The sequence below is a fragment of the Megascapheus bottae genome, chromosome 31 (genome assembly GCF_031878675.1).
Source record: "Megascapheus bottae isolate mThoBot1 chromosome 31, mThoBot2.hap1, whole genome shotgun sequence".
NCBI lineage: Eukaryota > Metazoa > Chordata > Mammalia > Rodentia > Geomyidae > Megascapheus > Megascapheus bottae.
The window spans coordinates 4,001,903-4,017,580 of NC_143539.1; the positions used below are offsets into that span (position 1 = coordinate 4,001,903).

The window sequence follows — 15,678 nt, forward strand, 5'->3', positions numbered from 1 at the left end:
ACTGCAGGGTTTTCTCCCTCCCTAGAGAGCTTGGCGGGTCTAGAGTGAAACGATTAGCCCAGCGGCGCTCCCCCACTTTTCTTGGGGGATTATGTCACAGTCTATTAAGCATGCTCCCTCGGTATTTAATCCCACTCTGACATGGATTTGCTGGCAGCCTGTGAAGTGGCACGACTTAAACCTGGCTGCTGTTGGGTGGAGTGCGCCTTTGTGTACTGTGCTGGGCCCTCAGGAGTTCAACCTTCCCTCCCTCAGGGCCTTCCTTTCCTTTGCTCCGTCTGTGGAGCAGGGCTGAGCAAAGTACAGCTGACTCAGGCCACACTGCCTGGAGGGCATGTCTGCCAAGAGTACTGGAGGGCTCTGGGGGGTGGGGAAGGGCATGGCTTGTCATGGCCTTGGGCGTGTTGTCCCAGAGCCCCTCCTCATCCCAGCCAGGCTTAGGATGATGTTTTTGCTTCTTAATCCTAGGAAAACAAAATTCTTAGTATTCATAACCTATTTTTTAGAAACTTGTCCATTTGATTCTCACTCAGCCCAGACATGCTTGGACTGTTTGTCTGGTGCCCTCCTTGTGCTTGGCTAAACAGGCTTAGTGGATGGGTCTCCGCCTGGGAAGGGATGAAAAGGGCTTCTGGAATCATTCTGGGTGATGGTTAAGACTTTGCATTCCTCCCACCCTATTTCCAGATGGCCTCATGCCTGTCTGAGTCTGCTCTCCAGCTTTGGCTGCATGGAGCCAGCCTTCTAGGTCATAGACAACGCCTCATGGTCTTGTTTTCTTATCTGTCTCTCTCCTTCAAGGAAAGTTCAGGGAGGTAGGTTGGTAACTTGTGACCTAAATGGGTCAGCCAGCCCCCTTTCTCCTTCCCATAACATAGTGGTGACAAGCTGGCTCTCTTCAGCCTCTCCTCCCCTCCTCCCCTCTCTACCCCTGGAGTCACAGTACGACGTCCAGTTTTCTAGAGGTTAATTGGAGATAAGCGTCTCACTGAGTTTAGTTTCCCGGGCTGGCTTTGAGCCACGATCCTCAGATCTCAGCCTCCTAAAGAGCTAGGATTACAGGCATGAGCCACCATGCCCGGGGATTTTACAAACTTTCTAACCTGACTAGTTTCCATCTGTGATTTCCCCCCATTAGAGTCTCCCAGGTAGCTAGGATTGGAGGTGTGAGCCATTGGTACCTAGCCCTTTTTTTTTTTTGAAATTCTTGTTTTGAGACAGGGTCTCATTGTAATCTAGGCAGGCCTTAAAGTCAAGTTCTTTTTGAAATAGGGTCTTGCAGTAGCCTTGTGTTGAGAGCATCCTGCCTCTGCTTGCTTAGAAGCTAGGATTACAGGTATGCATCATCACACTAAGCCTGGGAGCTCTTTTTATTTTTGCCTGTCCTGGGGCTTGAACTTTGGGCTTGGGTACTGTCCCTGAGCTCATTTTGCTCAAGGCTAGTGCTCTATTATTTGAGCCACAGCACCAGCTCTTTCTGTGATTTCATTGGAGATAGAAGTCTCAGGCTGTCCTGCCTGGTTTGGCTTAGAACTTCAATCCTCAGGTCTCTGGAAACCTTTTCAATTGTTAATGTTTTATTTACCAAGTCCTGTACTTGTGAGAACTCTGTCTGTGGGTTTGGCTTGAACTCTGGATTCTTTCTCTACCTGCCCCTTCCTTAACCTGTATCCTCCCCCTCCCCCCATCCCTCAGAGCTGGTTAGATGGGACTTGTTGGCTAGCTGACTGGTCAGGTCTGGGAGCATGCTGGTCAGGTTAGGTCTCAAAGTGCTGGACATGAGGGTGACTGGGAAAGCTGACAGAGAAAGGAAGACTTCAGAAGGGAGCCAGGAGGGATACTTGGAGGCAAGGGGAAAAGAGCAGGGTCAGTCCAGAGCACTTAATGCACGGCTGTCATGGGACTTCTCTGGAGGCCATTGGTAGGGTTAGGCCTTCCTGTGAGCAGTTCAGAGCAATGGGCCTTTCCCCAGTGTCCACAGCTCATGTCCAGCTTGCTGAGCATCTGTAGGGACTGGGGTGCCCTGAGCATGGCTCGAGTCCAGGTTCCCTGGAAGGGGCATGGCTGAAAGGACTCCAGATGCTCCTGGCCTACTGTGAGAGAAGGAGGCTTCACTTCTACTCACGGGAGCACCACAGCTGCTGCTTTTTTCTAAGAGCAGCACGGTGGGAATTTCCAGAGTAGATTTGTCACTGTGTTAGCAACAGTGTCTATATTGACTTATTTATGATAGTAGTGCTGGGGCTAGAACCCAGGGCTTCACACATGCTAGGTAACTCTGTACCTCTAAACTACAGTCTTCACTTCCCGGCATTATTCCAGTGAGTCTCACCGGTGCCCCTCCCAGCCATGTAGACTCCATGACAGGGTCTCCCTTTTGAGAAGGAGTCTTACAGCCCAAGACACCCTACACACCCAGGCTAGTCCTGGAACTCACAGCCCTCCTTCCCTAGCCTCCTGATTGCTGGAAGTATAGCCTGGCTTGCAGGCAGGGTTCTGCTTGGACGTGGGTAAGGAATGGCCTCCGAGGCCTGTCGTCACAGTTGCCACCACAGTCTGCCCTCTACCCTGTCGACCCTGCTAGCCCAGAGTCCTCAGGGTCTGCTCCCCAGCCCATGTTCACACCAGCTTTGGGGTTGGTTTGTAGGGAAGATGGGGAGCTGGAAGAAGGTGAACTGGAAGACGATGGGGTGGAAGAGACCCAGGATGCCCCAGGGGGACCAGAGAGGAGCCGGAAAGAGAAGGGGGATAAGCACCATAGTGACTCAGACGAGGAAAAGTCTCACCGGAGGCTGAAGAGGAAACGGAAGAAAGAGCGGGAGAAGGAGAAAAGGAGGTCCAAGAAGAGGAGGAAATCCAAGCACAAGGTGGGTGCAGGAGGGCTAGTTGCTTGGGCACGGGCCGCCAGTCCACCTGGAGGGCACTCAACAGTTGTGGCTTTTCCTGCCCCCAAGCGGATGGAGACTTAAATCAGTAGCTTATGCTCCATTGCCACTGGGTGCCCCTAGGTGAGGTGCTGCAGAAACACCTGTCTGTCCCAGCCCCGCCGGCCCCAGGGCTGGACTGTGCTCAGATGATCTGCAGCGGCCTCACTCCCTCCTCCCCTGTCCTCGCAGCGCCATGCTTCCTCCAGTGATGACTTCTCCGACTTCTCAGATGACTCTGACTTCAGTCCCAGCGAGAAGGGACATCGAAAGTACCGGGAATACAGCCCTCCTTATGTGCCGGTAAGTGCTGCCCAGCCTCTCCGTGTGAGAATGCCTGGTACTGTTCTCATTCCCACCCATGGGGGACATCGAGCCTTCAGCTCTGTGCCCAGGCAGTGCTGCTCTCCCCCGGGCTTGCTCTCACGCCTTCTCTGTGTCGAGGCTTCCCCACAGTCATAGGATTATATGTCTGAGGGAAATAGAGAAGAAATGGCCAGGAGACTAAAAGGTTGCATGGTGTGAAGCTAAACACTCCATTACATTTTTGAAGTTAAGCACAAAATGAAGGTATTTAATATGTGTATGTTACTCTCCACCAGAACACCCATAGGAACAAATTGGATTTCACATTCTGATAAGAAATGTTGAAAAGATAGCGCTTTTTTTGTCATTGTATATGAGACAGGGTCTCTGGCTCTGTCTCTGCTCCTATGCTAGGATTACAGGTTACACACCATACTCAATAAAGACAGAGCTGGGCAAAATGGGGCATGCCTGTAACCCTAGCTCCTTGGAAGCTAAGATCAGGAAGATGCCAGTTTGAGGCCAGGGATCTGAAGAGAAAAGTTGGCCAGAACCCATCTCAGCTAACAAGCAGAATGGCAAGGTACTGTGATTCCAGCTAGGGATATATAAATAGGATCATGGGCCAGGCTGGCCCAGGCAAAAAGAGAGACCATGTCTCAAAAAGAACCAGAATAGGGGCTAGGAATGTGACTTAGTGGTAGAGTGGTTGCCTTGTATGCATAAAAGCCCTGGGTCCACCGGGTGCTGGTGGTTTACACCTGTAATCCTAGCTACTCAGGAGGCTGAGATCTGAGGATTGCAGTTCAAAGCCAGCCTGGCACAATTGTCCGTGAGACTCTTGTCTCCAGTGACCCATCAGAAAACCAGAAGTGGTGCTGGCTCAACGTGGTAGAATGCTAGCCATGAGCTGAAAAGGTCAGGGACTGCTGGAGCCAGCCAGCAGCGAGCCAGGAATCCTGACCTTGGGGGTGAAGACAGGGAAAAGAAGACAAGAAAAAGATGGGGTCGGGAGGACTCCAGCCTAAGGCAAGCTTAAGGCTGTAGCACCAGTTTATTTCAAGTTCCAACTTTAAATACTTTTCTTAAAACCAGGAAAATGCCAAGGGTTACATTTGTACAAAACAGCAATCAAGTCTCAAATAGTTAAATGAGAAGCGATCAACATTGCCCAAAGTCATCATGATAACAGCTTACTTCCCTGTGTACTCAGTTGTGCAGGTCCAAGGTCACTGACCCCATACTCGGTCCCCAACAAGGGACAAGCATCCAAGCCTAGAATTTAAGCCCCACAACTGACCAAAAAAAAAAAAAAAAGTGAGATTGGGGGGTTTCAATTCTCAGTGCCACATAAACAGAAAAAACTGGAAGTGGCTCAGTTCAAGTGGTAGAGTGCTAGCCTTGAGTAAAAGAAACTCAGGGACAGGGTCCAAGCCGAGTTCAAGCCCCAGGACTGCCAAAAAAACAAACGACAGGAAGAACAACAGAAGCAGACCATCTGGGCTCTTGCTGATGGCTCATGCCCATCCGCTACTATGGAGGCCAAGATCTGAGGATTGCAGCACAAAACCAGCCCCTCTGTTACCTGCCCCCAGCGGATCTAGGAGAGAAAGGTTGAGACTGAAGAGCCCCTCCTTCCTGCAGACCTCTCCCTGAGTGCACTTGCTCTGCATTATGGCAGGTGCCCCTTTGGTTTATTGGGGATGGTGGGGCCAGTGTCCAGCGAAGCCCTCTGCCCACTAGGGAGAACCTCTCCCCACAGTGTGTAGGGCTGGTTCGCCCATGCACTGCTGGAGCAGTAGAGACACCAGACGGTTGCTTCCCTCGGGGAGCCGTGGAGACCTGTGTGGTCCTGACTGCAGGCCCCAGGCCCCAGGCCCCAGGCACCGGCTCAGCCTCCTCCTTTCTGACTCGCAGTCACACCAGCAGTACTCCTCATCACACTCTGCACCGCTGCCCAAGAAGTCGTACTCCAAGATGGACAGCAAGGGCTACGGCATGTATGAGGACTATGAGAACGAGCAGTACGGGGACTATGAGGGGGACGAGGAGGAGGACATGGGCAAGGAAGACTATGATGACTTCACCAAAGAGCTGAACCAGTACCGGCGTGCCAAGGAGGGCAGCCGGGGCCGAGGTAAGTGCCCTGCAGCTCTCCTAGGGTCACAGCAACAGCCATAGCCTGCAGTCGTGCAGACCCTGGCAGACTGGAGACTGTTCATGGGCCTCGGGTCCTGGAGGAGAAGCCTGCAATTACTTATCCATAGGCATAGTTCATGGGGGAGAGGAAAGCGGGTAGGAATGTTTGGCATGGTTCCAGGCCAATAGGAAGCTGGGAGACAACCCACTTTTAGACCTGCCAGGGACGGCTGACTGCCAGCTCCTCCCCAGCCCTCCACTCCCAGTACCTGCCACACCTCTGGACCTTGAACCTGGCAGGCCTTGGGAGGTGGGAGGAAGGTGGGTGAGGGAGGTCCCCACCCTACAGACAGACCTGCCAGCCTACTCTCCTGGCAAAATGACCTCAGCCTGAGTGGCCTTCTTTGCAATCTTCTGGCTCAGCTTTTTTTTTTTTTTTGCCAGTCCTGGGCTTGAGCTCAGGGCCTGAGCACTGTCCTTGGACTTTCTCAAGGCTAGAGCTCTACCACTTGAGCCTCAGCACCACTTCCGGCTTTTTTTCCCGGGCTTTTTTTCTATGTATGTGGTACCGAGGAATCGAACCCAGGTCTTGGTGCATGCTAGACAGGCACTCTACCATTAGGCCAAACTCCTGGCCCCCTGGCTCAGCTTTTTAGCCTTGTGACCCCTGCCTAAGTCCCAACTGATTGCTCCACTTGTTTGGCATTCATTTGTTTTTTGGGACACCTCCCTAGGGCAGGTTGTGCTTTGGAGACCTTTGCTGTCTATGGAAGGGGAGGCAAGCTACCATGCAGTTGTATGTTCTAGAACCACATCCACAAAGTGATAAGAAACACATGACCTTCTCTTTATCAGCCGATGCGTTCAGTCCTGTTGTTGTACAAAGTCATCTGGGACAGGTCGGGGGTCTTCTGTGGTCCCTCTTTTCCCCCTTAAGTGTTTGATGTCCAGTGTGTTGTGTTTTATACTCAGCATCATCTCTTAACTTTGGCCCAACCGTGTGTCCAATGCTCATTGGCCACATGGGGCAGCTGAGTGGCAGGGTAGTGAGTGGTGGAGGAGCCCTGTGTCTCGAGGCTGAGGCACCCTGTTGAGGAGACGGCACTGTTGGCCCACCTGGGCCACCTGGGAAGGCTTCCTGAAGGAGGAGGAGGAGGAAGATGGTGATGCTAGCTGAGAAGCAGGAGGCAGGTTCCTTTCTTTGTTGCTGGTGGTATTTGCAGCTTCATGATCTCATTTGCCCTGTAGGCAGCCGAGGAGGCCGAGGTCGGGGCTACCGAGGCCGAGGAAGCCGAGGAGGAGCACGAGGCCGGGGCCTGGGTCGAGGCAGCCGTGGCCGGGGCAGAGGCTCTATGGGAGACCACCCGGAGGATGAAGAGGACTTCTACGATGAAGAGATGGAAGTAAGTGCCAGTGGGTGTGGCTCTGGGGCAGGAGTGTGACTGGTGTCCCCCCCCCCCCCCCAGTGCTTCTGGGCCCTGAGCCGCCCAGGTGGAAGGACTTGGGGACGACGCCCTGAAGGAAAGGAAGCCTCGAGTTGCAGAGCAATACATTTATAAAGATTCATTTTGCAGTAGAGAAAACCTTCACATGGTTTGAAACAGAAAAGTATCAGATGATAGGCTATGCCGGAGTTTTATGATTAAGACAGACATTTCCCAATCCTGTAGAAGTATTTTCTGTGTGCATAGTTGGGTACACATTTCCACACTTGTCTGTCTGTCCTGTGCCTGCCCGTCAAGGTCTCTGTCCTGTGCTCTTCCCTTGTCCGTGTCCACTGAGTCTCGGGTTCTTCATCGTCTCATTCTCTGTTGTGCCTGGTGGCACTGGAGGGAGGCGACACAGAGGAAGGGAGGGGTCCTGCCCTTGAGGTGGCCCCCTGTCCTCCCCCCAGATCCCCTGCCCTCCAGAAGCAGGTAGAGCGTATGTAGGCAAGGTGTTTCCCTTCTTCCCTTCCCTCTCTGGAATTGCAGTATGGAGAAAGTGAGGAGCTGATGGGAGACGATGAGTATGACGAGTACTCCAAAGAACTGAACCAGTACCGCCGGTCCAAGGACAGCCGAGGCCGAGGTGGGTCTGGGGCCTGGGAGGTGGGGTGAGGGCTTCCGGGTGTCTGGAAGCGTGAGGGATCTTCTTGCTCCCCTCTCTCTGCAGGGTTAAGTCGTGGCCGGGGCCGGGGCTCCCGAGGCGGCCGAGGGAAGGGGATGAGCCGGGGCCGAGGACGAGGCGGCAGCCGAGGAGGGATGAACAAGGGTGGGATGAACGATGATGAAGACTTCTACGATGATGACATGGGCGTGAGTGGACTTTTCCTATTTTTTTCTTTTTCTGCCAGTCCTGGGCTTGGGCTCAGGGTCTGAGCACTGTCCTTGGGTTCTTTTTCTCAAGGCTAGAGCTCTACCACTTGAGCCACAACACCATTTCCAGCTTTTTGCTATGTATGTGGTACTGAGGAATCGAACCCGGGTCTTCACGCATGATAAGCAAGCACTCTACCACTGGGCCAAACTCCCGGCCCTGGACTTTTCCTTTTTATCTGGTGTTTGTGGCTAAGACCCTTCACTGACTTGTTTTCCTGTGGGCGCCTCCTGTTTCCTCCCCCAGCAGCTCAGGCATGACCAGTTATTGGGAATTTCTGACTCAGCTGGGCAGTTGGTATGACCCTCTGTTTAAACTATACCTTCGCAGCAAATGCAGCCACCTCAGTGAGCATCAGGTTTAGAAGGTTCTAGAGGAGGTACCTAGGTGGCCCAAGGGAGTCTTAGAGAGAAGCCCTGCCTCCTGCTGGAGGAGGAGGAGGCGCATTTGTGCACAGGTGTGTGACACATACTTCCTTTGAGAGACTTGAGTGTGAGACTTGAGGGGCCAGAGCTTCTCCTGTCTCCTGTCACAGCCCCTGAGGAAGATGGCACTGCTCCAGGGTCCCTGTAATGTGTGTCCTAAGATCTCCTGCCTGCCATTTCATCCCGTCTCCCTCACCTGTTTGGCCTCACAGGACAGTGGCGGAGGCTACCGGAGGAGTGACCACGACAAGCCCCACCAGCAATCTGACAAGAAAGGCAAAGTCATCTGCAAGTACTTCGTGGAAGGGCGCTGCACGTGGGTAAGGGGCAGAGCAGAGATCCAAGGGTGCAGCCCCAGGGAAGGCCCTGTGGAGCGATTGTGCAGTGATTGTTCTGCTGGCCTAGAAGACTGAAGCCAGTCAGGCAGTCCCGGGGCATGACGATTGTGTGGGAGTTTTGATTTTAGGGATACATTTTAGCCAACGTTTCTGTTCATTCCATAAAGCCTAATGCACACTGGATGCTTGGTATTGCAGAGGTGCAATACACTTGATGAAGCTGTTCCTCTTCAAAGTTGGGGCAGGAGTCAGTAAAGCAGCAGAAAGAAAAGGGGGGAAATCAGGTTAGCCTGTCCTTCAGAGCCAGCTGGAGCCAGCTCTCCACTTTGCCGGCAGGAAAGCAGGCAAGGCGCTAGACGCTACTGCCACCAAATGGCCAGGCCAGGTATCAGAGCACAGTGCCCCAGGAATGCTGCGTCTGACCAAGGAGTTGTGCAGAACATGCCTTGGAGTCAAAATGTATTCTCTTCGTAAGGAAAGTTGAAGTACATGGAAACAAAAAGGAAGAGCTGTTCACAAGGGCAAGGTTGGCTCCATGATGACAGGCAGCACGTGTAGACACACACTGCACCCTTCTCCAGCAGCTGCAAACAGGAGCCCTAACTGCTTGCTTTGATACAGATGCCCCGCTCTCAGGACGGGGATCTCCCTGGACATGGAACTTGGCTTCTCAGAGCCATGGCCAGCAGTCCCCAGGGCCCACTCTCCTTCCCTCCTTTCAGCTTGACAGGTGCACCATTTCTCTTCAAGTTTGCCCTGTGGTGGCTGTGCTTCTGGCCAGCACACACAAGGCCTAGGAGGAGGAAAAAGGACTTTTCTTTCTTCCCCTCTTAGCCCATTCAGAAAAAATCCTTGAGAACTTGTCCTGCATCTCATTGGCTAGATTTGCAAGGGAAGTTGGGAAATTAAGTATTTTGAGTTAGGCCAAACAAAATGAAAGTTTTGTTAGGAAGAGCAAAATGTGGGCCTGGAGTGCAGATGGGGTGGGAATCCCTTGTTGCCAGCCAGCAGACAGTAAACTAGAGTAGATGAGAGGAGAAAGAGCGGGCAGAAGAAAACTGCAAACCTCTGTTTGGGAAGGGAGCGTAGGGCGGAGAGGCCCAGCAGTGGGCATGTGGATAGGTCCTGGGAGCTGGCACTATTCCGTGAAGTCCATCCTGGGCCATTGTCCTGATGTGGACCCTTTGTGCATGCTCAGCGACCAAGTCTGGCTTCCCCTGGCAGACAGGAAGGAGCCAGGCTGGTTGTACCACCCTTACCTTCCAGTGCTTCTCTTCCAGGGAGACCACTGTAATTTCAGCCATGACATTGAACTGCCAAAGAAACGTGAGCTGTGCAAGTTTTACATCACCGGCTTCTGTGCCAGAGCTGAGAACTGCCCCTACATGCATGATATCCTTTCTCTGCTGTTCTGCCCTGTCTAGTAACCACCCAGGATGACCTGTGTTCTTGCTCTGCAGATGAAGTGGGCCACAGCTTGCTACGACATCCTGTCGGGTGCCCCCATCTTGCTGAGCTTTCCCCCGTGGACTTGGTGCCATTGGGTGACTCTCCTCCCCTCCTTTCCCCTGGTGAGAGTCCGAGGCCTTCCTTCCAGAGCCCACTTGGTGCGCTGAACAGGAAGGGGCCCATGCCGCCAACACACTGCAACTCTGAGCAAGTCTCCTCACCTCTTTGGGCTTCAGAAAGGGGGTTGGAGTGTACCTGCAGGTGGGTTCCCTGAGCTGAAGCATTTGCCTTAACCCACCATGAACGTGACTTCCCGTGTAAGCTATACCACACAACCGGAAACTGCATCAACGGTGATGACTGCATGTTCTCCCACGACCCGCTGACCGAGGAGACCAGAGAACTGCTGGACAAGGTAAAGTCCGGGCTGGCCCAGGGCACGGCTGACAGTGAGGCCCGGTGCCCCTCCCTCTCCTTGGTCTCTGGAGGACCAGTTGTGCCCACCTGGAGCTGGGCTGTTCACAGGACACAGTAGTAGCTGCCTCCCACTACCTGCCTTCTTCCTGCAAGGCAGCTGGGGTCCCATGGTGCCTTACCTCTGCTGGGTGACACTGTGTGACACTGGGCCAGCTGCTTGTGGCCCCTGGGGACAACCATGTGGGAAGCATGTGCTGGTGTGTCTCCACAGTCCTTGTGACATGACAAGTGTTTCTTTGTAACTCTTGGGGACCTTGCAGAGAACAGGTGACTAGCTCAGACAGAAGTCAGAGTGGTCTCACAGGTGACAGTTCGACACCTCTCCAGGGAGCTGAATTAGGCCCTATGCTTGCTCCCAGCCCGCATCCCTGTGTTCATCATAACACATCGCTGTCTAGGAGGGAGGGGAAGGTGTCCCTCAGACGGAGCTGACCACCTCCTAGTCACGAAGCTGCAGGTAGGGTGGGACTGCTGGAGATGGGAGGCTCCCAGACAGCTGCTTCTTCAGCAGCGGTGGAGCCACTCCTGGAGCCTTGCCTGAGAAGCTGCAGAAGGGATGCTTTGTTGGTGGTAGGGCTTGAACTCAGCCTGGGTGCTGTCCCTGAGTTTTCAGCTCAAGGCTACCGCTTTACCCCTTGAGCCACTGCGCCACTGCTGGTTTTCTAGTGGTTAATAAGAGATAAGAGTCTCAGGGACTTTAGTACCCATGCTGGCTTTGAACTACAGTCTTCAGATCTCAGCCTCCTGAGTAGGATCACAGGCATGAGCCATCTCGCCCAGCTTTTACTGCATTTTGACTACTGTTCATCGTTGATATTCCCTTAGAAACCCTCAACACCTCCAGGGATTTCGTAACTCGTGTCCCAGGTCAGGTCCTCTTAGCCCCACTTCTCATGGGAAGGACCTGTCAGTGTCTGACCCAGATCTGCCCCCTGCTGGACGTTTAGAGTTGTGACATTCATTTCTGCCTTGTGGGTTAAAAACTTTACTTTTATTATTATTTTTTTAATTAGCTTTCTGATTTGAGATGAGGATCTATGTAGTAGCCCAAAATGGCCTTGAGCTTGTTGGAATCCTTTTGTCTCGGCCTTTGCAGTGCTGAGATTACAGATATGCTCTATACACCCAACTCAGGTCAACCTCATTTCTCCTACTTACTGTCTGTATGTGGCCATTATATGGGACATTACTGCATCCAGTGCCCAGTTTGAAACCAAGGTATCTTTTTTTTTTTCTTTAAATCTTAACAAACCTTTCAAAGCCTCAGTATCATGTATAATCCCCCCAAAATGCCCAGGCCTTTAGTTCAACCTGGGTACAATTGACAAAAACAAGACAAAAAACTAGCAATGGACCCCAGGAACCTGTGGCTCACACCTATAATCCCAGGTACGAGAGGCGGAGGTTGGGAGGACTGTGATTCAGTCCGGCCTAGGAAAAAATTGGCAAGATCTTAACAACAAGCAGGTTGTGGAGTTCATAGCACCTGTCATCCTGGGGCTTGAACTCTTGGTCTGAGCACTGTCCTTGGACTTTCTCAAGGCTAGCGCTCCACCACTTGAGCCATAGCACCATTTCTGGGTTTCCCTATGTATGTGGTATTGAGGAATCAAACCTGGGTCTGACCTTGGACACTTTTTTTTTTTTTTGCCAGTCCTGGGCTTGAGCTCAGGGCCTGAGCACTGTCCTTGGACTTTCTCAAGGCTAGAGCTCTACCACTTGAGCCTCAGCACCACTTCCGACTTTTTTGTATGTATGTGGTTCCAAGGAATCGAACCCGGGTCTTTGCGCATGCTAGGCAAGCACTTTAACCAGCAGGCCAAACTCCCGGCCATGACCTTGGACACTTTTTGCCCAAAGCTAGCACTGTGCCACTTGAGCCACAGTGCCACTTGTAGCTTTTTCTGTGTATGTGGTTCTGGGGAACCAAACCAGGGCTTTGTGCATGCTGGTTGAGCACAGTACCACTAGGCCACACTCCCTCCCCATGCAGATTCTAATAAGTAGGCGGTTCAAGGTCTGAAGCTAGCTTCAGGCAAAGAGCACAGGGCATTTCTAACAAATAAAAAGAACTGCTGGGGCTGGGAGTTTAGTCTAGTGTTAGAGTGCTTGCTAAGCATGCACAAAGACCTAAGTTCAATTCCTTGGTACCACATACATAGAAAAAAAAAAAAAAGCTGGCACTGGTGCTATGGCTCAAGTGGTAGAGCCTTGAGAAAGCCCAAGGACAGAGCTCAGGTCCTGAATTCAGTCCCAGGACTGGCAAAAAAAACAAAAAAAGAAAAGAAAAAAGGACTGCTGGTTTGAGGGAGCTCCCAGGAGATGGTCGTGGGGTGAGAGGCCCCTCACAGTGATCCTGAATACCTGTGTGTCCGAATGCCTGGGAACTGTGCTGGGGCCTGCAGGGAGATGACCTCCTCTTGATGGGAGGCACCCTGCGTCCAGGGGAGAGGCTGCGCCGTGGGCCCGGCTAGGGTCCCACCATCTACTCCCGCAGCCTTCCCATCATGCCCCGCGCTCTCTGTCACTGCAGATGTTGGCTGACGATGCGGAGGCAGGTGCTGAGGACGAGAAGGAAGTGGAGGAGTTGAAGAAGCAGGGCATCAACCCCCTGCCCAAGCCTCCCCCTGGTGTGGGCCTCTTGCCCACACCCCCTCGGCCCCCTGGTCCCCCAGCTCCTAACTCTCCCAACGGCAGGCCCATGCAGGGAGGCCCCCCACCTCCTCCTCCACCCCCTCCACCACCCCCAGGCCCCCCCCAGATGCCCATGCCAGTGCACGAGCCACTGTCCCCCCAGCAGCTGCAGCAGCAGCAGGACATGTACAATAAGAAGATCCCCTCCTTGTTTGAGATTGTGGTGCGGCCCACAGGACAGCTGGCTGAGAAGCTGGGTGTGAGGTGAGTGCCCCTCAGCCTGTAGACCGGCCCCACTTCTCTGGGGCACCAGTTGAGCCTTGGCTGGAACTGTGGCCTGGCTCCAAGCCAAGGGGGAGTCACTGCCTCTCCCCAGCAGCTGGTTCACAGGTGCCAATTTCTTCCTTTAGGTTCCCAGGACCCGGTGGACCCCAAGGGCCTATGGGTCCTGGGCCCAACATGGGACCCCCAGGGCCCATGGGGGGCCCCATGCACCCTGACATGCACCCTGACATGCATCCTGACATGCACCCCGACATGCACCCCGACATGCACCCTGACATGCCAATGGGTTCTGGCATGAACCCTGGCCCACCCATGGGTCCTGGCGGCCCCCCAATGATGCCCTATGGTCCTGGAGACTCCCCGCACTCTGGAATGATGCCTCCCATCCCACCGGCCCAGAACTTCTACGAGAACTTCTACCCGCCGCAGGAAGGCATGGAGATGGAGCCAGGCCTCCTGGGGGATGCAGGTATGTGGCCTCTACCTGTGTTGTCCTGCGTGGAGGCTCTTGTCCCACGCAATGGCCCAGTGTTCTTTGGTGTGGGTTTGCTGATGTGCCTAGAGCATGGCCTTCTCAGAAATAAGCCGCATGCCCCAGACAGCACTGCCCTTTTTTTCCTTGTGTGAGCAACATGACCAGGGGCTTGATGATGGCCATGCTTGTGCCTGAGACCCAGGGAGACGGCCTTGGAAAGGGCCTCAGCCACAGTCCTCACCTGGATGCCTTGTGAGGGAGAGAGGGAGGTTTGTTCTCCAGAGTGAACTTGATGTGAAGGGATCAGATCTTCATCTTGGCCATATTAGAATAAGACAGTCCTAGGTAGTGTGGGGAGGGCTGGGGCCACCGCACACACAGCAGGTCGAGGCTGCACCAGTCACCCGGAGGGAGCTCACAGCACGGACTGTCAGCCACCCTGGCACTGCCTCCTTGCTGTGTAGATGGAGGAGGGGTCATTGAGGAAGCTTGTAGGCTGCCTGCTGTGGAGACGAGGTGGTAGCCACACCTTTGGGGGAGTTTGGGGTCAGGTGGCTCGGACGCTGCCCCTTGGGGCCCATGTGACCTATGTGTGCTATCTAGGGAGGGCAGGCACAGCTTGGAGGTTGGGCCCCAGAAGCGCCGTACAAGGCCTGCTGGAGCCGGTGGGGGAGGTGGGCCTGGTGGACAGCCTCGCAGAGGCTTTGAAGGCAGTTGAGGTTGTGGGCCTGTGGGCTAGCGATGAGCAGGGAGCCCCGAGTCCTCCACTGTGGCTCGTGTTTGGGGCAAGGAGCGAGGCTCCAGGGTAGAGAAGCTGGCTGCCGGGATCTAGGGGCTGGCCTCCCTGGTCCCAGGTGGGGTGGAAAAGGCTCAGCAGGAGGAGACCAGAGTCAGTCTTCCTGACCCCAGGAGACAGCGCAGGCTGGCCTCAGGCTCCTGCTCCTCCTGTCTCAGCCTCCCCAGAGCTTCCACACCCGCACAGCGGTTTTCTTTGTTAATTATCACAGAGCCGTGGACAAAGCAGTGTTCATTCCAGATAACTAAAGCAGGTGGTGTCTGGGGGGAGCAAAAGCTGCCTGGTTGGTCTCCCGGTTCTGGTCCCGGAGGACCTGTTGTTTCCCCTGCCTGTCTTCAGAGCCTGCTTACACTTCAGAACACACTGCCGTGTCCACCCCATCTCCCCCACGAGCATTTGCCAGTTGTCTCCAAACCTCACCCTTTCTGCAGCCTCCCAGCAGGAAGCCCTGCCATCCCTGCAGGCACCCAGGCTGGGGAAGGCAGAAGAGACAGGCCTGGCATCCTTGCCCATTAGCATTGGGGCTGTACTGGTCCACAGAGGGCAGGGGTAGAGTTGGCATCTGAGGCCCTTCCCCACGCAAACCCTGGTTCTTCCCTGCCACAGAGGACTACGGGCACTACGAAGAGCTGCCGGGGCAGCCGGGGGAGCCCCTCTTCCCTGAGCACCCTCTGGAGCCTGACAGCTTCTCTGAGGGAGGGCCTTCGGGCCGGCCGAAGCCGGGCGCTGGTGTCCCCGACTTCTTGCCCTCGGCCCAGAGGGCTCTGTACCTGAGGATCCAGCAGAAGCAGCAGGAGGAGGAGGAGAGAGCAAGGAGGCTGGCTGAGAGCAGCAAGCAGGACCGGGAGAATGAGGAAGGCATGTGCCTGGGCGGGGGTGGGGCAGGGCCCTGGCTCTGCAGGGAGAGGCCAGGCCGGGCAACTGCATGTCCCTGAGAGTGGATGGGGTCAGGCCTGCTGTGCTGGAGAGACCTGGGCCCTGGGGGAGCGGTGGTGGGGCTGCCATCCACACACATGCTGCCCTTTCCCGTGCAGAGGTGCCATGGGAGGGGCGGACGAGGAGAGGCCAGTGA

The 15,678-nt window shown here is 54.4% G+C and overlaps 1 protein-coding gene across 1 annotated transcript in view; it reads left to right on the forward strand.

Moving 5' to 3' along the window:
* Positions 1–15,678, forward strand: part of Zc3h4 (zinc finger CCCH-type containing 4) — a 32,064-nt gene that overhangs the window by 12,588 nt on the left and 3,798 nt on the right. The window contains exons 3-14 of the mRNA XM_090322731.1: positions 2,648–2,867; positions 3,117–3,227; positions 5,148–5,367; positions 6,618–6,772; positions 7,343–7,439; positions 7,524–7,666; positions 8,365–8,472; positions 9,771–9,882; positions 10,245–10,354; positions 12,950–13,314; positions 13,461–13,804; positions 15,213–15,464. Of these exons, the coding sequence (XP_090178857.1) occupies positions 2,648–2,867; positions 3,117–3,227; positions 5,148–5,367; positions 6,618–6,772; positions 7,343–7,439; positions 7,524–7,666; positions 8,365–8,472; positions 9,771–9,882; positions 10,245–10,354; positions 12,950–13,314; positions 13,461–13,804; positions 15,213–15,464 (2,237 nt within the window). The remainder of the gene's footprint in view (positions 1–2,647; positions 2,868–3,116; positions 3,228–5,147; positions 5,368–6,617; positions 6,773–7,342; positions 7,440–7,523; positions 7,667–8,364; positions 8,473–9,770; positions 9,883–10,244; positions 10,355–12,949; positions 13,315–13,460; positions 13,805–15,212; positions 15,465–15,678) is intronic.